We start from the raw sequence: 24,521 nt of genomic DNA, 5'->3' as shown, positions 1-24,521 counted from the left end.
CACCACCATGCCCAGCTCTCCCCTTTTAAGAGCTACTCCTTGGATTGGAGAGATGGCTCAGAGGTAAAAGCACTGGCTATTCTTCCAAAGGACTAGGGTTCAATTCCCAACACCCACATGGCAGCTGACAACTGTCTGCAACTCCAACACCCTCACAGGCAAAACACCAGTACACATAAAAAAAATTTTTTTTTTAAAATTTTAAAAAGCCGGGCGGTGGTGGCACACGCCTTTAATCCCAGCACTCAGAAGGCAGAGCCAGGCGGATCTCTGTGAGCTCAAGGCCAGCCTGAGCTACAGAGTGAGTTCCAGGAAAGGCGCAAAGCTACACAGAAAAACCCTGTCTCAAAAAACCAAATAAAATAAGAGCTATTCCTTTAATTAAAAATAATTCTTGATTCTATTAAGCCAAACTCTTATCACCATAACTAAAAATGACAATGAACAGTCAGTTACACTAAAAACGTATCTTAAAATTTAGAATAGAAAAAAAAAAAAAAAAAAAAAAACAAACAACTACCTACCTAAACTAACGCTAACTTAAAGAAGTAGGCAGATCTCTCTGAGTTCGAGGCCAGCCTGGTCTCCACAGCGAATTCCAGGAAAGGTGCAAAGCTACACAGAGAAACCCTGTCTCAGAAAAAAAAAAAAAAGAACTAAAGCATTATTTCCCCCAAAATTTCTCCCAAATACAAGCACTATTTGTTCATAACTCCAGGAGTCAAGACTTGAGAACATATTGAGGGAAAACAAAACAAATTTTTTGTTAATTTTAATTTTAAGCTTATTTATGGGATTTTATATCCATTTCCTGCCAGCATTTTACCAAGGTGGTTAACCTGGGCTGCTGTTTCCTAGGTAACTTCCTCTAGAGACTGTATTCTAGCCCCAGCACTGAACTGTTCAGAGGGATATGAGATTTTATAGGAAAAAAATAAAAAAACTAAGAAATCATCAATCTGTTTCTATGTGAAAAATTAGCTTAAAGACAAAAAAAATTTTAAGAGGGGTGGCAGCTGATACCCCAGACAGCTCTATTCAATTTATGAATGATCCTCCTCAGCACGGCAGGATTCATGCAAATGAGCACAGAGGAAACTGTCAGCTGCGTTATGCATCCAGCCAATAGAAGCACAGCTCCATCTTGGCTGTGCACTAGACTGCATTACAAACAGACGATACCATCGCTTCAGCAGCGTCTTTCCAGACAAGAGGTAGGCTTATTTGATCCTTTTTATTCAGTATCCATATCCTTCGGAAGTATAGGAAAATATTTTACCATGAAAAAAAAAATCAAGCAGAAAGCATTATGCCTACAGAAAACATAAAAGCAATGTATTAGCCCATTATTTTGTAGGATTTTATCATGAAAATGACGACTGCCCTATGCTATTTGATAAGCATCCTTACCATCTGTCCCTTACTGGAAAATTCATTACATTTTCTACTAATCTGATCTATTCGGACCTTAAGTAAGACGAAAGCATTTGATGTTAACCTGGGTCTGTGCTAATTTCAGTTTCTCAAAGCAAATTCATTTCAGAAGTCCGGTCTCTCTTAACAAAGGATGTTTCTCAAAGAAAAAAACCTAGAATAATAGCAAAGCCTTGGCTAAAGCTTTCTGATTATATGTACAAATTATATTGCCTGGTAAAAAGCAGTTATGGAGAAAGCTTATATTTTAATAAATGAGAAGATAATTCAAATTATTTGTATTTGACTTTGAGTACTAATACAGAGAATGCCAAGAAAATACCAGTTATAATTTTTATATTAAAAACACTTTAACACGTATCATTATGTGAGTTGTATTATACTATAAGCAAAGATAATTTATAGAACAGATTTCCCCAACATCTTAATTAAAATAATTCCTCACAGTAAAATCTATCTTACCATAAAATATAAGCCATGTTATTACACAAAAATTTTTTAAAATATCTTTTCATCATAAGACATAAAAATTTAAAATAAATTATTCTTAAACTGGTATTAGATACATACAAATTTTTGATAAACTACATCTTAAAATTAAATATGTCCTAAGAGGAGCTAGTTAAGAAAGAACAATAATAATATGTAGTAAAATTATTCTCCTGGCTCAGAGTAATGGACCAAATTTCTGTAAATTGTATCTGAAGATGACAATCTTCTTTAGCAGATGCTAGCTCTCCATGATGTACTGTACTTAACTACTAAATGTCCACCTTTCCCCCTTTACCTCTATGCTATGGGTATTTACTACTAAGGTTTGGTTTTTTCCTCCTGTTTTCATAATTTCTTTTGTTTCCACATCAGCGTTCAGGTTACACAAACAGTATCCTGAAAATCTCAAAAGGCTGCTGTAACAAGATACTCCACCTCTCCGGTTCAGCACAGCAGGTTCATTACCTAGAAACCGTTCTTGCTTACCATAGGAAATATGGGAGCCAAGTATTACAGCAAACAACTGTCAAATAAGTTAATTTACACCTTACCATTTCAAATGGTAAGCAGCCTACATTTTCATATAGTCTATCTATAATTAGCATAAATGGAGGCTATTACTATTCACCAAGTACACCCTATCTCAGAGTACTTTCAAGTACACCCTATCTCAGAGTCTCAGAGCTTAAATTAAATGAGTTGCTCTATATTTAAAGGCTATTATGATTAACCGATAGTATTTCAAAGTGATGTACTTAAAAGTGCCAGAGAATTCAATTCACAAGTTTTTACCATAAATAGAGCTAAATCATAATTTCTAATCTGGTGATCCAGGGTCCCAAAACCACAAGATCATGAATATTCCACTGGGCCTTATGAAAAAGCTGAACAGGTAAAAGGAACATAGCAAAAATAACATGAAATAAAACCTTCCCATTCCTATAATAAAATTATAAAGGGAGGATCCAGCAAGTATAAGACTATTATCTTTCTATTTTTAATCATTTTCTCCCAGTTTTTATAACATGCTTACAGCATTTCCTTGAACAAATTTAACGTTAACTGGAAAAATGTAGTCTAGAATAGGAAATCTTGATGGTGCACTTTTTTTTTTTTGGAGCTGAGGCTCGAACCAAGGGCCTTGTGCTTGCTAGGCAAGCGCTCTACCACACTGCGCTAAATCCCCAACCCCAGTGCACTTCTTTTTGAGTGCTTAGTTAAGCCAAATCTGCTGCCATAAAATGTAGTCTTTACCTTAAATCTAACACACACAGATTACTGGAGCTTCTCTCCACTCTGAAGGAATACACAGTAAACTGACAGTGGGACGTGATGTCTACCACACAGGTTTGACTTCTTTCAGATATGTAGAGGAGCGAGCTGAAGCACACTGTTTTGACTTCCTCACCAGTTTCAACACTGTCGAAAGTGGCAAAACGTCATAACATACAACCTAAGCTTGGAATACACTGTCTTAGTCACTGTTCCATTGCTGGGAAGACACACCTTGACCACGGCAACTCTCAGGAAAGAGCACTGAATTGGGGCTGGCTTAGTTTCAGAGGTTTAGCACTATCATAATGGTGAGGCACATGGCAGCAGGCAGACAGGCACTGGAACAGTACCTGAGAGCTACCTCCAGATCCTCAAGAAGCCCATCCCCAATGACACACTTCCTCCTACAAGGCCACACCTCCTCCTCCTCTTTTCAAGCAGTGTCACTCCCTGGTGTCTGAACATTCAAACCTATGAGCCTTCTTTAAACCACCACTCAACAGATTCTTCCAGCAAAACACACAAGTGCCTTTGGTAAGCATGTGTTAGTTACTCCACGGTCATTGCAAGCACAATGCCTATATGAATTTTCACATGTAAATAAAGTACACTATCTAGGGTGGGGATATAAGGCAATGGCAGAGTGCTCCAGCCCAAACAAGGCTCTGGGTCTTCTATCCATCACTATCACCTCTGCTCTTCAAAGAGAATCTGAAGCTGGGTAGTGGTGTGCCTGCTTTTAATCCCAGCACTTGGGAGGCAGAGACTGGCAGATTTCTGAGTTACACAGAGAAACCATGTCTCAAAACGCCTCCCCACTCCAAAAAAAAAAAGAAAGAAAGAAAACAGAATCTGAAAACTCATTCATGTTAACATAAAAGCAACTGTGACAATATATAGGCTCCTTGCATGAATATTCACATTATACTAGTGTCATAAATCTTAAAGGTGTTTCAAAAGCTAAACATTGTAAAGTCAAATGGGAGGTGTGCACATATCTCAAGTGCCTTTATTAAAGAAGCCAGGTCACAAGGACCTAGCCATGACACATATATATACACACCTACCCACACCCACACACCTAAATTCCATCTCTAATCAAGTTTCTGAGTACTTGTACATTTGTGTCCATGGGTTTAGACTCAGAGACCTCAACACCACATACATTGGACCAGCCTATCAGGGCATCCACATCACACAACCTAAGAGGTACAACTTAGCACTGCATTATTATATGACAACGATACCATAAAGCACAAGGCAGCTTAGATTTTTTGTTGTTTTTTCCATAAAAATGTGCTCTGCAGGGTGTACATCAGAAGAGGTCCTAGAACTAAAGGAGAAATGGACACTCACTCTTCTCCCTAACCCAGAAGCTATCTCCAACTGACAGCCACTTGGGAATGAAAACTTAGTTTCACCAAGGCAAGTCTCACTGGGGAAACAGCACTCTAAAGGTCAGGCCCCATGCCCAGCAGCAGATGGCCGACACCAAGGGAACTCAATAGCTTCCTTAGAGGATCTCTGGCTCACAATGTTAAGTCAAGGCATTTTTTTGAGCCTTGTAAGTCCTTTGCATATACATTACAGCTTCCAGTTTTGTTTTTATGGGATCCCTGTGTGTGCACACCCGATGTGTATGGGTGTGTCTTTCCATCTCTTTCTTGGCTCTTTTTAGTTTGTTTTTTGTATTATTCGATTTGTTTTTGTTTTATCTTATTTCATTATTATTCCAGAGATGCTTGTTTTCTAAGGAGTAACAGGAAGGGTATGGATCTAGATGGGAGGGAAGGTGGGAAGGAACTAGAAGGCATATGGGGGGGGGGGACCATTATCACAATATTTTGTATGAGAAAAATCAATTTTAAATTAAAAAAAGAAGAATGTGCTCTTCTGAAGAGAACATTCCAAGAATAAGGTAATTTTGATTTATTTTTATTTTATGTGCATTGGTGTTTTGTCTGCATGTATGTCTATGTGAGGGTGTCAGATCACTTGGCACTGATTACAGACAGTTGTTAGTTGTGAGCTGCCTTTAGTTGCTGGGAACTGAACTCAGGACCTCTGGAAGAGCAGCCAGTGCTCTGAACCACTGAGCCATCTCTCCAGCCTGTGATAAAATAACTTTGAAATCCTGGGTCTAGAGACATAGCTTGAATGAAATGTAGTACAAAGTGACACACCTCACTTACTAATAATGTAACTGTAGATGTCCCTGAAATAATAAAAATCAGTTATGGGGATGGAGAGATGGCTCAGTGGATAAGAACAATGGCTGCTCTCCCAGAGGACCTGGGTTCAATTCCCAGCATCCACATGGCAGCTGACACCACATGACATCCAGGGGATCTGACACCTTCACACCAATCCACATAAAATAGTTTTAAAAAACTTAAATTAATTAATTAATTAATTCGACGGGCACTGGTGGCGCATGCCTTTAATCCCAGCAATCAGGAGGCAGAGCCAGGTGGATCTCTGTGAGTTCGAGGCCAGCCTGGGCTACCAAGTGAGTTCCAGGAAAGGCGCAAAGCTACAGAGAAACCCTGTCTCAAAAAACCAAAAACAAAAACAAGCAAACAAAAATCAATCACATACCACCCACTAAGCATGCTGTCACTCCCTTAAGAATGAAGAGTCAAGTACCATGAAACAGAAGTCTTAAACTTATACAAAATATGTATTTAAGCCTTTACTTATGACTTCAAATACAGAAAGCAAGAGGCTAGCCAGAGAGATTGGATTTTGTAAAGCAAACTTGATTCAGAACGAACTAAAACCTTAGAAAATATAACTTCGGTAAAAGTTATAACATTCTGTTTATTAGGAAGACAAATTTAACCAGTATGACTTCACAGTTGGGGTGTGGAAATAACACCATGTTTGTTTTTAGAAGCATCTTCATCTTTTAGAAATAAGTACTGGAATATTTCTAGACTGAATAATGCCCAATGATACATTATTTAGAAGCAAGCGGGTAAGGCACAGAAGGGCCAGCCCTGATCAATGAAGATCAACTTGGAGCACGTAGGGTTCATTACACACTCTTCTTTGCTTTTCAGACAAAGGTCTCACTGTACAGCTGAGACCTCTCTGGAAGTCCCAATGTAGCCTAGGCTGGCCTCAAACTTAGGTTCCTCCTCCATCTGTCTCCCAAGTGCTGGGATCACAGGCGTGTACCATAATGCCAGGGTTACTGTACTCTTTATGTACTATGTTGAAGTCTTCTTTACACAAAACATACACATAAAAGACATCTCTACAATTTAGAAAAACCACTCAGTACACAGGGGGTGATTAACATTTGTTGTAAATACATATGAAACACTATTTACAAGTATGTAGTAAAGAAAAAGCATAAAAGTATCAGTGAATTAAGGAAATACAATCATGTTTTATTTATTTATTTTTCTCTTTTTTTTTAACTGGATAGGTATTTAGTAATTCTTTAAAATATTAAAAAAAAAATCAAGATAATGGGAAACTGGGTACGGTGGCAAACGCCTTTAATCCCAGTACTCGGGAGGCAGAGCCAGGTGGAACTCTGAGTTCGAGACTAGCCTGGGCTACAGTGTAAGTTCCAAGACAGACTCCAAAGCTACACAGAGAAACCCTGTCGGGGGGGGGGGGGGGGGGGGGGGGGGGGGGGAAGGGGGGGATCGAATACTTTTTTTGGAGGGGGGCATTTCCCATGCCTTGGAGGCCAGTTCTATCCACCACACAGATCCTGGAGATCACATTCAGTCACTAGGCTTAGCAGCAGCATCTCTACCTTCTGAGCCATCTTGCCAGCCCTAAATTTATCCACTTTAAGGATTACTGTCCACGGTCACTTAGGTTTATGAAACACTCAAGACTTTTACCTACAAGTAATAAGTAATCCCAACAGTAACATCACTTCAGACAACTTCCATCTAAAACTTTGTTTGGTCCTCCTACTGAAAACTGTCAGTATTTGGCTTTTCTTTCCTGTTTCTTTGTATTCAGCTACAATTTCTAGATAAGGATCAAAGCTGACAGAAGAGGCAAAAGGAGACAAAGCACCCTAACCCGGTGAGAGGCACCCGAAGGATGATACTAACTGCTCACCCATACTGCTTTAGTCAAGTTTCAAGCTGCCGGTCTTTACCCTTTATTAGCAGTAAATTCCATACATAAAATTTCTTCTATCCGTGTATGCATGAGTCTTAAACACAAATACTATCCAATAAGTGAAATCCATAAAAACTAGGGTGTAATTTATTGGTTGGCATAAACACAAAATTAAAATGTAATTCAGTTATTACTTTTGTTGGACCGCAAGTAAAGCCTATGGTGACTGTATGAATTCACCAAGGCACCTCAGTGTTGAGATCTGAATGCGCAGGCCTGTAGTCTGGTTATAAACACTCATTTTCTCCCTCTGTGTAGATCCCCAACAGCAGTAGACAAGTGGGGCCCCAAGGATGGCATCTAGCCACTGGAACGAGACCACGCCCTCCGCTCACCAGGACCTGGGCTTCCAAGTGCAAAGCATCTACCCTTTCCACGACAACTGGAACACGGCCTGCTTTGTCATCCTGCTTCTGTTCACGTTCACCGTGGTGTCTCTAGTCGTGCTGGCTTTCCTCTACGAAGCACTCGACTGCTGTTGCTGCACCAAGAACAAAACCGTGAAGGACCTCAAGAGCGAGCCCAACCCTCTCAGGAGCATGATGGACCACATCAGGAAGCGTGACAGCGAGGTGGTCTAGCCCTGCTCAGAAGATAACAAAAGCTTCCTGAAGGCGACCCTTACGACGACACTGATGCTGACTCTGAGTGGCTCAAAGATTTCCAGTAGAAACATGTGACATGAGCACTTGTGTGTGTGTGTGTCCTTCCTTCAATACACAGTTCATGACGGGAACCTACCAGTAACTTAATACGGTATCTCAAAAACTAGACAACTATTCCCAGCACCCACTACTGGGAATACTCAACAGCAGTATTCCAGTTTCCAGGCAAACTACAATACAAGCAGAGCTAAATGCTGAAGTAAGTAACTTGTGCCTGGTCACACACATTAAAATAAAATGTGCCTCTAAATCCTGAGTGAAACATTTCCAGGCTGGGTGGTGGTGGTGGTGGTGGTGGTGGTGGTGGTGGTGGTGGTGGCGGTGGCGGCGCACGCCTGTAATCCCAGCACTCGGCAGGCAGAGGCAGGTGGATCTCTGTGAGTTCGAGGCCAGCCTGGGCTACAGAGTAAGTTCTAGGACAGCCAGGGCTGTTACACAGCCTGTCTTGGGGGGGGGGAGGAGACATTTCCACTACAGAGTGCCTTTGTTATGGCATGAAGAAGGGGATGAGATGGTCTTGATATGTAGCCCAGGCTGGCCTCATGCAGCAACCATACTGCCTCAGCCTCCCAAACGGCGGGGTCACAGGCATGGGCCACCACGGCACAGTCCCTATCCATTAAAATCCAGGATTTTAACACCGGTTGAAGACAGTATTTTTTTATTTTTATTTTTTATTTTTTATTTACTTTTGGTTTTTTGAGACAGGATTTCTCTATGTAGCCCTGGCTGTCCTGGAATTCACTCTATGTAGACCAGGCTGGCCTCACACTCAGAAATCCGCCTGCCTCTGCCTCCCAAGTCCTGGGAACAGAGGTGTGCACCACCGTGCCTGGCTCATTATTTTTACTTCTCTTATTCACGCTATCAAGACCTAAAGATTCTCAGTACAGAAAATTACAAACAAAGGTGAAAAGGTTTTGTTAGAGCTGACAGAGTAATAATACACAAAAATACAAACACACGTTTAGGTTTGGGATTGTTGTGTTCACTTTGAACCGACGCTCCCCAAGTACTGGGATTACCGGTTACACTCCCACACCTGGCTCTAATAATTGCATTAGAGACTCAAGACCCAGTAAGAACTGTGGCAGTTTGGGGTTGAAAGGTCACTCGGTGGGAAAAGCACCTGCCATACCATGAGACCTAATCCAGATCCCCAGGACTCAAGGCTCCTATAGCAAAGGCACGACACCTCCTGAAGTTCACGGTGTGTGCTCACCAGGTGTGTAATGTCTGCAATCCCAGCAGAGGCAGGAAGAATGCCACAGACCAAGGCCATCAAGACCCTGGCTAAAATAGAGGTTTCCTTTTTTTTTTTTTAAATGAATATGCATGTTTTGCCTGGTTTTATATGTACTACCTGTATGCCTGTTGCCCACACAGGCCAGAAGAGGGCATCAGACGAGGGCCATGTACATACAGAGAATTAAGCCTGGCTCCTCTGCAAGAACAGCAAGTGCTCTTATGGCTATGCAGATAATATATTTTACAATCTTAATATTGCTTTGCTATTACCTCTGAGGAAATCTAAGAAAGCCATTACACTACCTTCAAGCCATAAACAACAGCTACAAATTTACTTTAGGAAATTACCTCAGAATAAATCATCTCTATACATGCATAAAAATGTCATAAAGAAATCCATTATTTTATATGCTATTTTTAAAAACTACATTAGGGGCTGGAAAGATAGCTCAGGATCAAGAACTTCTGCTGCTCTTTCAGAGGACCCAGGTTCAATTCCCAACATCCAATATGGCAGCTCATATCTATGACTCCAGTTCCAGGGCAATCAAATGCCTTTTTGGTCTCCCCAAGCACCAGGCATGAATGTCACGCATGGGCATACATGAAGGCAAAAATACCTATACACATAAAAGTAATTTGTTAAAGAAATGTTTAACTGCATTTTAAAAAGCAAATGAAACAGGAGCTGTCGAGATGGCCCAGTTAAAAGCACTCGCTGCTCTCTCAGGGACCCGGGTTCAGTTCCCAGTATCCCCATAGTAGTTCCAGTTCCAGGAGATCCACCGCCCTCCCTCTTCTGCCCTCCGCAGACACTGCATGCCTGTGATATTCATACATATACACAGGCAAAACACTCATACCCAAGAATAAATGTTCAAAGAAAAAGTCAATGAAACAGATTCACTCTGAAAAAGGAAGCTAGCAAGCAGCTGGGGCTGAGAACTCTGCACACCCTCCATTCAATCCCTATCACTGGATTAAAAGGCTAATGAATACTATTACAAAACAGAATATATTTTGTATTCTGATGTTCACCATTTTATTTTGTGTCTATGGTTGGTGTGTGCATGAGCATGTAGAGGCCAAAGGGGGCAGCAGGTGTCTTCTCTACTGCTCTCATTGAACCTGGCTCTCACTGATTGGCAAGAAGGGCTGGCCAGCCAGGCTGAGGTAATCTCTCCGGCACCGGCTGAACCCAGCTTTATGTAGGGGCTGGGAATCCAAACTCGGGTCTTCACGGTTATACAGCAAGCAAGTACTTTATCAACTGAGCTGTCTCCCTGCTCTAACAGTTAATATCATAAAAGACGCTAGTTTAAGTTTAAACACGCAAAGACTGCAAACAAATGCAGAATAACTAATGCGTTAAGAGGATTGTGGCTGAGTAGCAGTTTTCCTGGAGATTAAACATTCCATCCTACAGGGAAGCTCAAGATAGGAAGTAAACAACTCAAAACAGCTACAGGATGTCCCTGAAACTGACCAGAATTACTCGGTCTCTCTCTTTCCCCAAGAATATACAGTAAAGTCTGCTAAGAGTCACACTCAGACAAGCCCCCTGGGAACAGAGACCAGCTGCGTTCCCTGGAAGAGGCGCAAACCATCTGAGCCATCTGGAAAGGACACTCCCTTACCAGCTGAGCTGCCTACTAGGTTCCCAGCTTTGATGATGCAGCTGTCTTCTGAGTCCTTTCTGCTTCTGTAAATAACCCTAATAAAACTCACTTGTTCACCAAGTAGGACTTTGACAGTGTACGTACTTTGTTCTCTCCATCAGTTCCCTATTTGAGTAAGTAGATATGTGTATGGAGGATAGAAGGGCATCCTCCCTAGGAAATCTGTTTCGCAATTGTGGAGACTGCTAGGGTCTGCAAAGGGCGTTTTTTTTTGTTTGTTTGTTTGTTTGTTTTTTAAACTTCACTACTAATGACTTTTTGTGCATAATTATGTAAAGAGAAGGGAGTAGAAATCTGTTCATTTTACTTTAAAGAACACTATTGACAGTATACAATCAGGTCCACAAAGCGTTATCTTTTACATGTTTTTCTAACTAACAAAAAGAAACACAAAGCTGGACATGGCGGCTCACACCTTTGCCCTCAGTCAGAAGACTGAGGCAGAAAGACTGGCTACACAGTAAGTTCCAGGCCAGTCTTGGACTATGGTAATAACATTTCTCAAAATAATGATAATACTAATAATATAAAGGGCTTGTAATACCTAAGTATGTAAAATACCATGTAACCAGGAACTATTTATTCCTAACACTATTTCAACCACATTTGGATCTTTAATGTCCAGAATTTGTTGCTGTCATTACTTTTGTGTACATACACACGATGTGAGGTCAAAGGACAACTCTGGAGTCTGTCCTTCCACCTTTATGTGGGATCCGGAGATCCAACTCAGGCAGCCAGAGTTTGTGACAATCACCTTTATCCGCTGAGTCACCCTGCCGGCCTAATCTCTAGATTTTTAAAATAATACACTACTATTCCCCACTACTTCATCTTGTAGTTTAGCCATTTAACAAACATTTATTGAACTTACTATTATTTAATAGTTAGGCCAAAGACAGTGGCAAGCCAGTAATCACGCTATTACAACAATGCATCATGGAAGCTGTGTCGGAAAGAGGGGTGATTTTTCAATTTTATTGATTAGTATTTGTGCATATTGTACCATGGCCCATATATGGAGGTCAAAGCTAACTTTCAGGATTCCTGTTCTTTCCTTCCATCACAGGTTTCAGGGACTGACCTCAAGTCTGTCAGGTTTCACAGCAAGGGACTTTACCACCTTGTGGTGTCTCCCCCTCACCTTGTCCCCCTCACCACACCACCACCAAACCTTGAGACCAATCTCTCACTGAACCTAGGATCACCAGCTTTCCAGACTGGCCAATTAGTCCCAAGCATCATCCCTTCTCTGCCTCCCCAGTACCCTGGCTTGGGATCCAAGCTCGACTCCTCAAACCCTTTACCTACTGAACCATCTCCCCGGTGCCACAAGAGTTCTCAGTCCTAAGAGAACTCAAAAGTTGGATAAGGAAAAAAAAAAAAAGAGTATAACAGCCCCTTTCCGGTAATTTCTGCTCTCCATGATTTTAGAGAAATGGAAAATAAATTCATAAATTGAGTTTTGTTTCTGAGGCAGAGTTGATGTATTTTTGGATGGCCTGGAATTCAGAAATTGGTCTCTGCCTCCTGTGTGCTAGGATTAAAGGTGTATGCCACCATGCCCCAGCAAATTCAGTTTTATACTGACAATTCTGAATAAGATGATGAACTCTATCTTGTTCTGTCCATCCCGGGCCAAGGGTCATCTCTTTCCAGTATATCTATTCTGTATATACTACCCATATGTTAGTTACGAAGTAACTGCCTAGGTTGTCAGATCACTACCTAGATACTGCAGGTTTTGTGTTCAAGTAACCCTTATATAGTGGCCTAACAACACACAGAAATTAAAGCAGCTCACATCACAAGAATAAAATACTTTAATAGTTTTTTAAAAAGCTAAACATAAATTCACATTGTTCAGAAATTCCATTCTTCAGTTCTCTATTCAATACAAATAAAAACACTTAGGAAGCAGAGGCAGGAAAATTATCACATTTAAGACACCCTGACCCACCTAGTGAATTCCAAGCCAGACGTGGCTATGTAGCAAGATCCTATTTTAAACTCCATCAACCAATAAATAAGCAAACAGTGATACATCCATAGAACAAAGAATATTTTTTGGCAATAAAGTACTGACTCACCCCATAACATGGATAAAAACAAAAAACATATAAAGTAAAATAAGCCACATGTAAAAGATCACTCTATATACAAGTCTGTCTACAGCAACTGTCCAGAAAAGGCAAATATGTAGACAGGAGTTTACTGGTTATCTGCGGCTGGGGTCAGAAGTCACTGCAAATGAGTACCTAGCAGCCCTTTGAGGGATGATGGAAATGTTCTAAAACAGTAGTAATAGTTCACCATATTTACTAACAATATTCACACTACGTTATTAAAATGTGAATTGTGAGTTATATAAGCCAAACCTGAGTGAAGGCTGCTTCTGTTTTGTTTCTCACCTTTCCTCCTGGCTGGATCACGAACACGTTCTTCCCTTTAACTGTGTGTGTGGATGTTCTTCTGCCCCTTTAACTGTGTGTGTGGATGTTCTTCTGCCCCTTTAACTGTGTGTGTGGTGTTCTCGCCCCTTTAACTGTGTGTGTGGATGTTCTTCTGCCCCTTTAACTGTGTGTGTGGATGTTCTTCTGCCCCTTTAACTGTGTGTGTGGATGTTCTTCTGCCCCTTTAACTGTGTGTGTGGATGTTCTTCTGCCCCTTTAACTGTGTGGGTGGATGTTCTTCTGCCCCTTTAACTGTGTGGGGGGATGTTCTTCTGCCCCTTTAACTGTGTGGGGGGATGTTCTTCTGCCCCTTTAACTGTGTGTGTGGATGTTCTTCTGCCCCTTTAACTGTGTGTGTGGATGTTCTTCTGCCCCTTTAACTGTGTGTGTGGATGTTCTTCTGCCCCTTTAACTGTGTGTGTGGATGTTCTTCTGCCCCTTTAACTGTGTGTGTGGATGTTCTTCTGCCCCTTTAACTGTGTGTGTGGATGTTCTTCTGCCCCTTTAACTGTGTGTGTGGATGTTCTTCTGCCCCTTTAACTGTGTGTGTGGATGTTCTTCTGCCCCTTTAACTGTGTGTGTGTGGATGTTCTTCTGCCCCTTTAACTGTGTGTGTGTGGATGTTCTTCTGCCCCTTTAACTGTGTGTGTGGATGTTCTTCTGCCCCTTTAACTGTGTGTGTGGATGTTCTTCTGCCCCTTTAACTGTGTGTGTGGATGTTCTTCTGCCCCTTTAACTGTGTGTGTGGATGTTCTTCTGCCCCTTTAACTGTGTGTGTGGATGTTCTTCTGCCCCTTTAACTGTGTGTGTGGATGTTCTTCTGCCCCTTTAACTGTGTGTGTGGATGTTCTTCTGCCCCTTTAACTGTGTGGGGGGATGTTCTTCTGCCCCTTTAACTGTGTGTGTGGATGTTCTTCTGCCCCTTTAACTGTGTGTGTGGATGTTCTTCTGCCCCTTTAACTGTGTGTGTGGATGTTCTTCTGCCCCTTTAACTGTGTGTGTGGATGTTCTTCTGCCCCTTTAACTGTGTGTGTGGATGTTCTTCTGCCCCTTTAACTGTGTGGGGGGGATGTTCTTCTGCCCCTTTAACTGTGTGGGGGGGATGTTCTTCTGCCCCTTTAACTGTGTGTGTGGATGTTCTTCTGCCCCTTTAACTGTGTGTGTGGATGTTCTTCTGCCCCTTTAACTGTGTGTGTGGATGTTCTTCTGCCCCTTTAACTGTGTGTGTGGATGTTCTTCTGCCCCTTTAACTGTGTGTGTGGATGTTCTTCTGCCCCTTTAACTGTGTGTGTGGATGTTCTTCTGCCCCTTTAACTGTGTGTGTGGATGTTCTTCTGCCCCTTTAACTGTGTGGGGGGATGTTCTTCTGCCCCGTGTGCCTGTGTGGGGGGGATGTTCTTCTGCCCCGTGTGCCTGTGTGGGGGGACGTTCTTCTGCCCCATGTGCCTGTGTGGGGGGATGTTCTTCTGCCCCTTTAACTGTGTGCGGGGATGTTCTTCTGCCCCGTGTGCCTGTGTGGGGGGATGTTCTTCTGCCCCGTGTGCCTGTGTGCGGGGATGTTCTTCTGCCCCTTTAACTGTGTGTGTGGATGTTCTTCTGCCCCTTTAACTGTGTGTGTGGATGTTCTTCTGCCCCTTTAACTGTGTGTGTGGATGTTCTTCTGCCCCTTTAACTGTGTGGGGGGATGTTCTTCTGCCCCTTTAACTGTGTGTGTGGATGTTCTTCTGCCCCTTTAACTGTGTGTGTGGATGTTCTTCTGCCCCTTTAACTGTGTGGGGGGATGTTCTTCTGCCCCTTTAACTGTGTGGGGGGATGTTCTTCTGCCCCTTTAACTGTGTGGGGGGATGTTCTTCTGCCCCTTTAACTGTGTGGGGGGGATGTTCTTCTGCCCCTTTAACTGTGTGGGGGGATGTTCTTCTGCCCCGTGTGCCTGTGTGGGGGGATGTTCTTCTGCCCCGTGTGCCTGTGTGCGGATGTTCTTCTGCCCCGTGTGCCTGTGTGCGGATGTTCTTCTGCCCCGTGTGCCTGTGTGCGGATGTTCTTCTGCGCCGTGTGTCTGTGTGCCGATGTTCTTCTGCCCCGTGTGTCTGTGTGGATGCTCTGCCCCATGTGTCTGAGCACCATTTGCATGCAGTGCCCACAGAGGCCAGAAAAGCTGTTAGATTCCCCTAAACTGGAGTTTATAGTGGTGAGCTGTCATCACGTGGGTGCTGGAAATCAACCCAGGTCCTCTGGAAGAGCAGCCAGTGCCCCTAACCAATGGGCCATCTCTTCAGACCTGATATTTTTACTTTTAAAAAGTTAATATCCTAATTTTTAAAACATCCTGTCTCAAAAAATAAACTGAACTTGCCATTGCTAGTTTCCTGAGAAAAAGCCAGCAAACAGTCCTAAAACAGCCCCACTGACCTGTATTTTGTTTGGAGCCTGATGACCCTCCATGTTCGACCTTTGCTTTCTTCTTCTTGGATGAGGCGGAGGGCAACTCAGAAGGCACAGCACGTTTTTCTACCACAGGGGTGGAAAGAGCTCGTTTTTTGAACAGCTCTCTGTCTCTCAACAGGCTTGGATCCATAATGCTATAAAAGCAAACACACACCTTTAATATAAATTCAGATCACTCAAACCTGCATGCCAAGTCTACAGACCTTGGCAAGTTAGTTCCTATAAAATCTTTTATTTAGTTTGCTAGCATTTATATTTATTCACTTTTTTAAAAATGGCAGTAGTGAGGTCAATAGAAACACAAGTATTCTCCAAAGCCCTACAGCTACACTGTCCAGTACTGTGGTAACTGTGACCCAAATGTGCCTGGTTATATCTGAAATGTGCTAGTCAGAACTCAGATAAAGTATAAAATAAGTGTCAGACTGCAGGGCTGGGGATGTAGCTGCTGCTTCGGTGCCAGCCTGTCACACACAAGGCCCTGAGTTAAATCCTCAACAAAGGGTATAGTAATGCTTGCTGGTAAGCTCAGTACACTTGATAAAAGCAGGAGGATCAGAAATTCAAGGTCATCCTCAGCTGCATACCCCAAGGCCAGCCTGGGCCACACCAGACCTAGTTTCCAAATCACAGACATTAAGTCCTGGCACCAAAAATAACCCTGTAAGTGCAAAGGGATGCCCTTTATTAACTGCATGTGCAAGCAGTATTTTTAGATCTTATTTTTTAATAACATATTTCACTAATCATTTCAAGTTTTATTGTGTGTTCATGCCAGCTCATGTATATAGATGCAGGAATGAATACGTATGCCTCAGTGTGTGTGGAAGCCAGGACAAGAATCTGCTCTTGCTTTCCACCTTCTCTGATTCTGCCACTCTGCACAGTTCATAGCAACTAGCCTCGGACCTTCAGAGTAATCCTCCTGTCTCCATCTCTCATCTTCGTGTTGGAGTTAAAAGGATTATATATCAGAGCCACCAAGATACCACAAGCAGATTTTTGTGGGTCCTAGGGAGTAAATTTAAGTCCTGAGGCTTGCACAGCACACATTTTTACCTGCTGAGTCAGCTCCTCAGTGCAATTTTTACTTTTTAAAACTACAGCGGCTGCATCTCAAGCTGTACTCATCAGTCCAATTTCACCAATTTTTACTTTTTAAAACTACAGCGGCTGCATCTCAAGCTGTACTCATCAGTCCAATTTCACCAATTTTTACTTTTCAAAACCATAGAGTGTCACTAGCCCAAAGAGCAACTGCACCTCAAGTGACATGGCTGTAGCGGAGATGCACAAGGACTTCTAGGACTATCTCATGAGTAAGCACCTCAGGGACCCAGATGCCTACTGGAGTCTCCCCATTTTGGCAATCAATGATTTAGAAGTCTGCAGAGGGCCAGGCGGTGATGGCACACGCCTTTAATCCCACCACTTGGGAGGCAGCGGCAGGCGGATCTCTATGAATCTGAGGCCAGCCTGGTCTACAAAAGCCACAGAGATTATCAGGGGGCAGATGACTTTCCTCCTCTGTCGCTATACTTGGACACTCATGAGAGTTGCCTACAAGGTAACCTGGAACCTGGCTTCTACTTGCATGTCATGTAACGAAAGTGCACCAGCTCCTTCAGGGAGGGCAGCTTATCAACTAGATGAGGAGAGGGCACCGTCATTAGCAACGCAAGCAGCAGTTCTGCAAAGGACAGTGACCCAGCCACTTCTGCCAAGACACAGAGCAGCAGAAATAGTTCTGCTGAGGGAAAACACGAATGCTACATTTAAGAACCGTGCCAACTTTATAGAAAAGCCGAGAAACTCTAACCCAACTCTGCGGCCTTACCAATGCTAACAGCTGTCTTCGAGAGTAGTCCAAAATATGCAACTAATTTAATAATCTTGAATGATAGTCTTATCTCCATTGGGATCTATATAATAAAAATCAAAGGGAACTTTTGTAACTTGTACTGAAAGTACTCACAATTCTTGATGTTTTTTTCTTTAATGACTACAGTGTATCCCTTAGGTAGCCACATACCTACACATGATCTCCAGTGGCGAAAAGTATCAGTGTTTGCCATAGTGTGTAGATTCAGATTTGTAACAATGGCAATAAATTAAATACTTTTTTAAATACATACACAGATAAAATACACACATTCTGTCTCTCTCTCTCTCTCTCTAGCTGGAGATATAGTTTGGTTGATAAAACACATGCCTTGTTTGCATAGGGCCCTGGGTTAAATTCTCAGCACCATAAACACATACACACAAATTTTAATTACAAACATGGCTCACAATTGGAGCTCCCACTATATTTCTGCTATGGACCAGTGCTCTACAAACAAAAATCGGGACAGAAATTAGGAAGCAAATTTAGGCTCAATGAGGGAGAATGGAGAGAAGGAAGAAAACCAGAACTGCTATAAATGAAATCACTTTTTTTTTTTTTGGTTTTTCAGACAGGGTTTCTCTAGGCAGCTTTTGGAGCCTGTCCTGGAACTCACTCTGTAGACCAGGCTGGCCTCAAACTCAGAGATCGGCCTGCCTCTACCTCCCAATATAATGGGATTAAAGGTGTGCGCCACCACCCGGCTGAAATGGTGTATTTTAAGAACCAGTGTTCTCTTATTAACTAAGAAAGCTGGGTTATAGCATTTAAAATGTCTACAGAAGCTGGGCATAGTGGTGTATGCCTTTAATCTCAGCACTCTGGAAGCAAAAGCAGGCAGATTTCTGTCTGGTCTACAAAGCCAATTCCAGGACAACTAGAACCAAACAAAACACTGGGTGGAGAGTCAGGGAGTCCTACAGAAAATTCCTGATTTGGAAGGAGGTAGAAATTAACATTTCATTCTCCTCCTTCCCAGTTATGAAACTCTACAATTTTAAGCAAACACAACACAACCAGGAGAACTACAGTTGAATCACCAAGAATCTTACAAAAATTCTTTTCTCAGCTCTTCCTAGCACACTGCACAGGTCTCAGAAAAGCTCACATTTGCCTCTGTGACTGAATTTCACACTACTGAACTAGTGTTCAGTAAGGAGAGGAAAGACCAGCATACAAAGGATCCCTGACTTCCAATGGGGTTATACCTAATAAAATATTTTCAGTTTACGATGGGTTTAAGTTCAAAATGCATTTAATACATCCTTTGTACGGAACACAAATGCCTAGCAACCCAGAACACAATGAAGTATCAATGGTGCCCTTATGATCTCATTAGGGATTGGGAACTCTGCATCACTAAAGCACAGTACTAAAAGTCACCTGCCTAGGAAAACATCATAACCTCAAGTCCAGTTTTTACTGAATTTGCTTCCACATCTTCAGGGAAGCTGAAGAATCCTAACTGGTTCCATATGCATTGAGTATTAAAAACAAGAAGATGGCTGGGGTGGTGGCACACACCTTTAGCCCCAGCACTTGAGAGGCAGAGGCAGTGGATCTCTATAAGTTCAAGGTCAGTCTGGTCTACAGACCAAGTTCCAGGACAGCCAGAGGTACACAGAGAAACCCTGTTTCAAAAAAACAAAACAAAACAAAAAACCCAGTAAGATGGAGACTGGAGGTTTAGCTTGCCAGACAGTAGCATGTGGTAGTGTGCATTTATGAAGCCTCAGGTTTAATCTTGATCATCAAAAGAAATAGAAAGCGTTCATAAGAAAAAAATCAGTGTGCACTTCAGAAGAGCTGAAGAATCCCTGGCCTAAGAGTAAAACAGCGGCTTCTCTCAGTTTTAATTCCTAACATCTGGGCAATAATAATCTACAGGACTGCTTCAAATTCAATTGCACACTGGGGCCGGGGAGGGCTATCAATGTTGTACATGTTTGGCTCAACTATTAAAGTGAGAAAGTAGTTAGGAAAGTTTTTTTTCCCCCCCAAGAGTAACTGTTATATGCAAATAAGGAAGAAAAGTGTGAAAACAAGAATCAGAAAAAATTCACAAGTGAGAAGACGAGGAAACAGGCAGATTGCAACTCCTAAAACAGGGAACTTTTCTATTTTACTTCGTAAGGTCAGGTGATTAACCTGGCCTTTAAATAAAGAGTTTAGGACAGATCCAAGAAGTACAATTTACAAAAATTTGACAGTACATAATGCCCACAACTCTGAAAAGGCTGGGCATTAGTGCTATCCTTAATTTTAACAAGTAAAACCTGAAATAGAGAGGCATAACTACTAAGGTCGCTGCTGGTACCAACAAAGGCCCCCAGAGCAAGTGGCTTACTCTTTCGTGTTCAGGTAATTTTCCCTCCTTTTGCAGCATCTGTGGTAGAGAAACTACATCCCCACGTCTTTACATTACCAAACAGGACACAAAACTGAGAGTTGGTACGTTACACGGGGGATATAGATACTGAGAAGCTGAAACTGAAAAATCTTCAGGCTCCACTGCCCAGTTCCTGCCACCCCAGAATCTGCAATCCTGCAGCCTGTCTACCCTGATCTTTTGGCTTCTCCGCTGGCGCACCATGAAAAGGACCGAAGCGTTCCGATCTGGAAAAAAACGCCCGCAGAAAGCACACAACTCAAGTTCAGCACGATCAGAAAAGGCAGGGCAGAGACTCCAGTCCGGAGTCAGCCCTGGGAGGGAGGGGACGCCGTGGTCCCCACTACTCCACACACGCTACACTCGGCTGCTAACGAAAACTTGGGGGCCCAGAGGCGGCACAATGCGCTCGCCCACCGGGAGTCTTCCAGCTTTCCCACCCAAAAGTTTGCCGTGTGGACCCCCGGCCTAAAAGACAATGCTGGCTGGAAGCGAGCCCCTCTTCGAGGTGCTCGGCTGGGAGAACGGCTCAGGGGCGGCGGCGGCGTGGCGTCCACGCGCGTCCACTCGGAAGCCGCGTCGCGCCTCGGGACTCGCCGCTTCGCCCGCCGCCGCCGCGGCTCCTACCTCTCAGCGATGCCCGCAGCCCGCGCCGCCTCCCGGCCTCCGCCTCGGTCGTACGCACGCCTGCCCGCCCACCGCGGCTCCGCTTCCCGCCCCGCGTCGGCGGCCCCCGCCGCCCCGCGCACGCCCAGCGCCGACCTGCCCAGGGGGGGCTCCAGCCACTGGCCCCGGAGCCGGCTCCGCCCTCCACTTCCTGGTCGGGAGGCCGGACGCTGGCTCCCGGCAACCACCGCGCCGCCGCGCCGCCAACGTGCGTGCGTGCGTGCGTGCGTCACCGCACGCCCCGCCCCCTGCTCTAGGAGAGGCGGAGCCTGCTGGGGCGTGCGAAGTCTCCATGACGACCGACCGGAGGCGCTTCCAGGCGACCGGCAACTTGACGCCAAGATACTCGGGAAACGCGAAAACACATTTTCTTTCCTTTTTTTTTTTTTTCCTTGTTTTTTTTTCGAGACAGGTTTCTCCGTGTAGTTTTGGCACCTGTCCTCGAGCTTGCTCTGTAGACCGAGCTGGCCTCGAACTCACAGAGAGGGGCCTGGCTTTGTTTCCCCGAGTGCTGGGATTAAAGGCCTGGGCCACCTCGTGCTGGGCGGTGACACCTTTTCTTGAAAGTCAGAGCTTAGGACCATCTCCCTCCAGCGGGCTCTGGAATCTAACCCAACTGGCAACATTATCAATATTTTCTTTGATTATTTTTTATTGATTTTTGGGGGAGGGGTTTGTTTTGTTTTTTATTTTTGGTTGGGTTTTTTTTGTTTTTGTTTTTCTTTATATATTTGTTTGTTTGTTTGTTTGTTATTTTGAGGCAAGGACTCAGTGTTGCCCTGGTTGGTCTAGAACTTGAATTATAGACGAATTTGGCCTCAAAGTTGTAGAGTCCTGCCTCAGCCTCTCGAGTGCTGACTGTAAATGTTACAGACATGTGCTCCGTGCGAGGCTTTTTTACCTTAAATGCCACTCACCAGCACCTAAACTGCAGAATGTTACTCCACCATTCTTAGCCGGTGGGGGACGGGGGAGGCGGGGGACACGGGGGGACAGGGAGGGGGACGGGACTAGCTAGCAAAGGCAAATTCAGAGAGGTCGGCTTCTGCCCTTCAAACACGGGCTCTTCCCATACCTATGAACTGTCTTAGACAAAACTTTTGGATTCAGAGACAACATGAGGTGTCGGTGGAGGGGAAGTAACAACAAAGTCATTAGTCCATCCTGCGCATTCATACAGCCTAAGCCAGTGCTCAAATGTCTGTAGCTGTGGTTTAATTATTAGTACAAGTTACCCTGGGGTCTCGGTTCTCTCCCCCAAAATGGGATACTAATGGTGCAAGAGCTAGCTTTTTACAGCTATGTCTTAGTCAGGTCCAAACGAAACTCCAATTCTCCTAACTCCAAAAGACAGTCCAAAGATCCAGAAATGAGCTCAACCTGAGGGATTTCTGGGGGTCAGACAAAGGCCAGCCCTCCTCAGGAACTTGTGAGGCTGGCTCCTGTCCAGCAAAAATTCATTCCCCTTACCTCCAGCAAAAGTGACCAATGGGCCGGGCGTGGCGGATCTCTGTGAGTTCGAGGCCAGCCTGAGGCCAGCCTGGTCTACAGAGCTAGTCCAGGACAGACTCCAAAGCTACAGAGAAACCCTGTCTGGGGGGGGGGGGTGACCAATGGCTCTTTAATCAACATACCAGGCACCCATCCACCTATCAAGGTCCATGCTAGCCGCCGGCCTTACTCACAAGCACTTGTTATAAAATTCAAAGCCCCCACACCCGTTATCTGGCCCTCCCCGCCCACCAGTTACTCATCCTGCTTTTTTGAGGGGGTGTTTCAAGACAAGAGTTTCTCTGGCTGTCCTGGAATGAGTAGACCAGGCTGGCCTCAAACTCATGAAATCCACCTGCCTCCACCTCCATATAAACATCTTTTTTTTAAGATTGATTTATTTATTATCTATACAATGTTCTGTCTGCACATATCCCTGCAGGCCAGAAGAGGGCACCAGATCTCATTACAGATGGTTGTGAGCCACCATGTGGTTACTGGGTATTGAACTCAGGACCTTCGGAAGAGTAAGCAATGTTCTTAACCTCTGAGCCAACTCTCCAGCCCTATTCCTCCTTCTTATAACCCAGCTATTCTCACTGTTCTTGGCTCCTGCTCTTCTCACTATGCTCTGTAGCATGAATCTTAAATGGTCTTATAAATAAAAACTTGGGAGCCAGGTATTGGGGTAAATTCCAAAAGATCAGAGAGGTGGAACAAGTCACATCCAACCTCACCTCCCCAATTCCTCAGCTGATCTTGTTTCCTCAAACAGGAAGCCTCTGAATCCTCATCTGAATGGATCTCAACTGAACGGCTGCTAAAAGCCTAAAAGCTTAACAAGAATCTAGTTCCTGGTCCTCACGCCTTACATACCTTTCTGCTTCCCACCATCACTTCCTGGGATTAAAGGCGTGGGTCACCATGCCTGGCTGTTTGGCAGCTTCTTTACTGCACATGCCACCCCACCCTGTTGCATACATCTGGTGCCACGCTTACTTGCCTACAGTCTTAGGGCTAATGTTGCTGTGATGAAACACCAAGACCAAAGCAAACTTGGGGAGGAAAGGGTGAAAAAGCTAGCTTACGCTTCCAGGTAACAGTCCATCACTGAGAGAAGTCAGGGCAGGAACCCGGAGGCAGGAGCTGAAGCAGAAGGGTACTACTTACTGGCTTGCTCTTCATGACCTGATCAGCATGCTTTCTTATAGAACCCAGGACCACCTGCCCAGAGATGACCTCACCCATAATGAGCTGGGCCCTCTCCCATCAATCACTAATTAAGAAAATGCTCTACAGGCTTGCCTACAGCTCCATCTTATGGAAGCATTTTCTTAATTGAGGTTCCCTCTTATCAGAGGTCTTTAGTTTGTGCCAAGTTGGCATAAAACTATCCAGCACAAGCTACTAAGGGGAAAGGTCCCCAGTGGAAACCTCAGGTTGCCCACATATGTCAGAGACTGGACTTTTGGGTTACAAAGAATATCAGCATTTGAAAAAGACAAGAAACAGTAGGGATGAGAAACAAACTCGAAGCTGAGCATGAGGTAACCAGCAGACCCAACAAGAAACAGCACCTGGAGGTGGTGGCGTACACCTTTAATCCCAGCACTCAGGAGGCAGAGCCAGGTGGATCTCTAGAGTCCAAGGCTAGCCTGGGCTACAGAGTGAGATCCAGGACAGGCACCAAAACTACGCAGAGAAACCCTGTCTCACAAAACAAACAAAAAAAGACAAAAAAGAAAAAACAAGTTCAGAGTCAAAGCTAGTATCATCAAGATGGCTGGCTGGCTTCCATAGCTTCCAGGAAACCCCTCCTGGGGATTGTATGCGAGGTACCATTGCTCTTTGACATACCCCTGCTTCTGATGAAGCTTTTTGTAACAGACCAAATTGTAAATAAAGATGGCGTCTAAGAAAGCTTCAACCTACGTGTGGAAAGAGACAGCAGATGATCTGACGATGCTGTAGACAAGGAGGTAGCTGAAGAGCTACCGACAGCCAGGTCTCAGCAGTGAGAACAGGAAGCTTAGTATAATGAGCAGCACTGTCAACACCTGGAAGGTCTCTGGGAGCCAGTGCAAACAATCAAGGTTAATAACTAACAGAGTTGGAGCCAGAGATGGACAGAGGGGGCTTCCTCCACCCCTAACTGAGCTGGATGCATATTAACAACACATGCTCATCTATCTCCCTGCTTGGGGCAGGAAGACATGCATAGGCCCTCCAATGGGTGAGCCAGATAGC

The 24,521-nt window shown here is 43.9% G+C and overlaps 2 protein-coding genes across 7 annotated transcripts in view; one reads left to right on the top strand and one right to left on the bottom strand.

Annotated features, from left to right (window-relative positions):
• Nucleotides 1-20,962, bottom strand: part of Gtf2e2 (general transcription factor IIE subunit 2) — a 50,990-nt gene extending 30,028 nt beyond the window's left edge. The window contains exons 1-3 of one of the 4 annotated variants that reach the window (XM_036166417.1): nucleotides 20,880-20,962; nucleotides 17,681-17,765; nucleotides 15,808-15,977 (exon numbers count right to left, since the gene is read on the bottom strand). In XM_036166417.1, coding sequence (XP_036022310.1) covers nucleotides 15,808-15,973 — 166 coding nt within the window. In that variant the 5' untranslated portion in view covers nucleotides 15,974-15,977; nucleotides 17,681-17,765; nucleotides 20,880-20,962. Of the gene's footprint in view, nucleotides 1-15,807; nucleotides 15,978-17,680; nucleotides 17,766-20,744; nucleotides 20,851-20,879 lie in introns of those variants that run through there. The other 3 variants (XM_036166416.1, XM_036166418.1, XM_036166414.1) reach the window with 3 other exon arrangements.
• Nucleotides 1,151-10,996, top strand: Smim18 (small integral membrane protein 18). 3 transcript variants are annotated; one of them, XR_004942999.1, is made up of 4 exons: nucleotides 1,156-1,214; nucleotides 4,509-4,626; nucleotides 7,612-8,217; nucleotides 10,784-10,996. XR_004942999.1 is itself a non-coding variant. In XM_036166419.1 (2 exons), the coding sequence occupies exon 2, from the start codon at nucleotides 7,647-7,649 to the stop codon at nucleotides 7,932-7,934; it is 288 nt and encodes a 95-aa protein (XP_036022312.1). In that variant the 5' UTR covers nucleotides 1,151-1,214; nucleotides 7,612-7,646; the 3' UTR covers nucleotides 7,935-8,284. The 3 variants fall into 3 exon arrangements, 1 of the variants encoding a protein (XP_036022312.1); XR_004942998.1 differs by lacking the exon at nucleotides 4,509-4,626 and having other exon boundaries at nucleotides 1,151-1,214; XM_036166419.1 differs by lacking the exons at nucleotides 4,509-4,626; nucleotides 10,784-10,996 and having other exon boundaries at nucleotides 1,151-1,214; nucleotides 7,612-8,284.
• Nucleotides 20,963-24,521: the final 3,559 nt, after the last annotated feature.

Source organism: Onychomys torridus, chromosome 17 (genome assembly GCF_903995425.1).
Source record: "Onychomys torridus chromosome 17, mOncTor1.1, whole genome shotgun sequence".
NCBI classification, from domain to species: Eukaryota; Metazoa; Chordata; class Mammalia; order Rodentia; family Cricetidae; genus Onychomys; species Onychomys torridus.
Note: the sequence above shows the minus strand (reverse complement) of the source record. Positions and strands in the feature narration are given on the sequence as shown.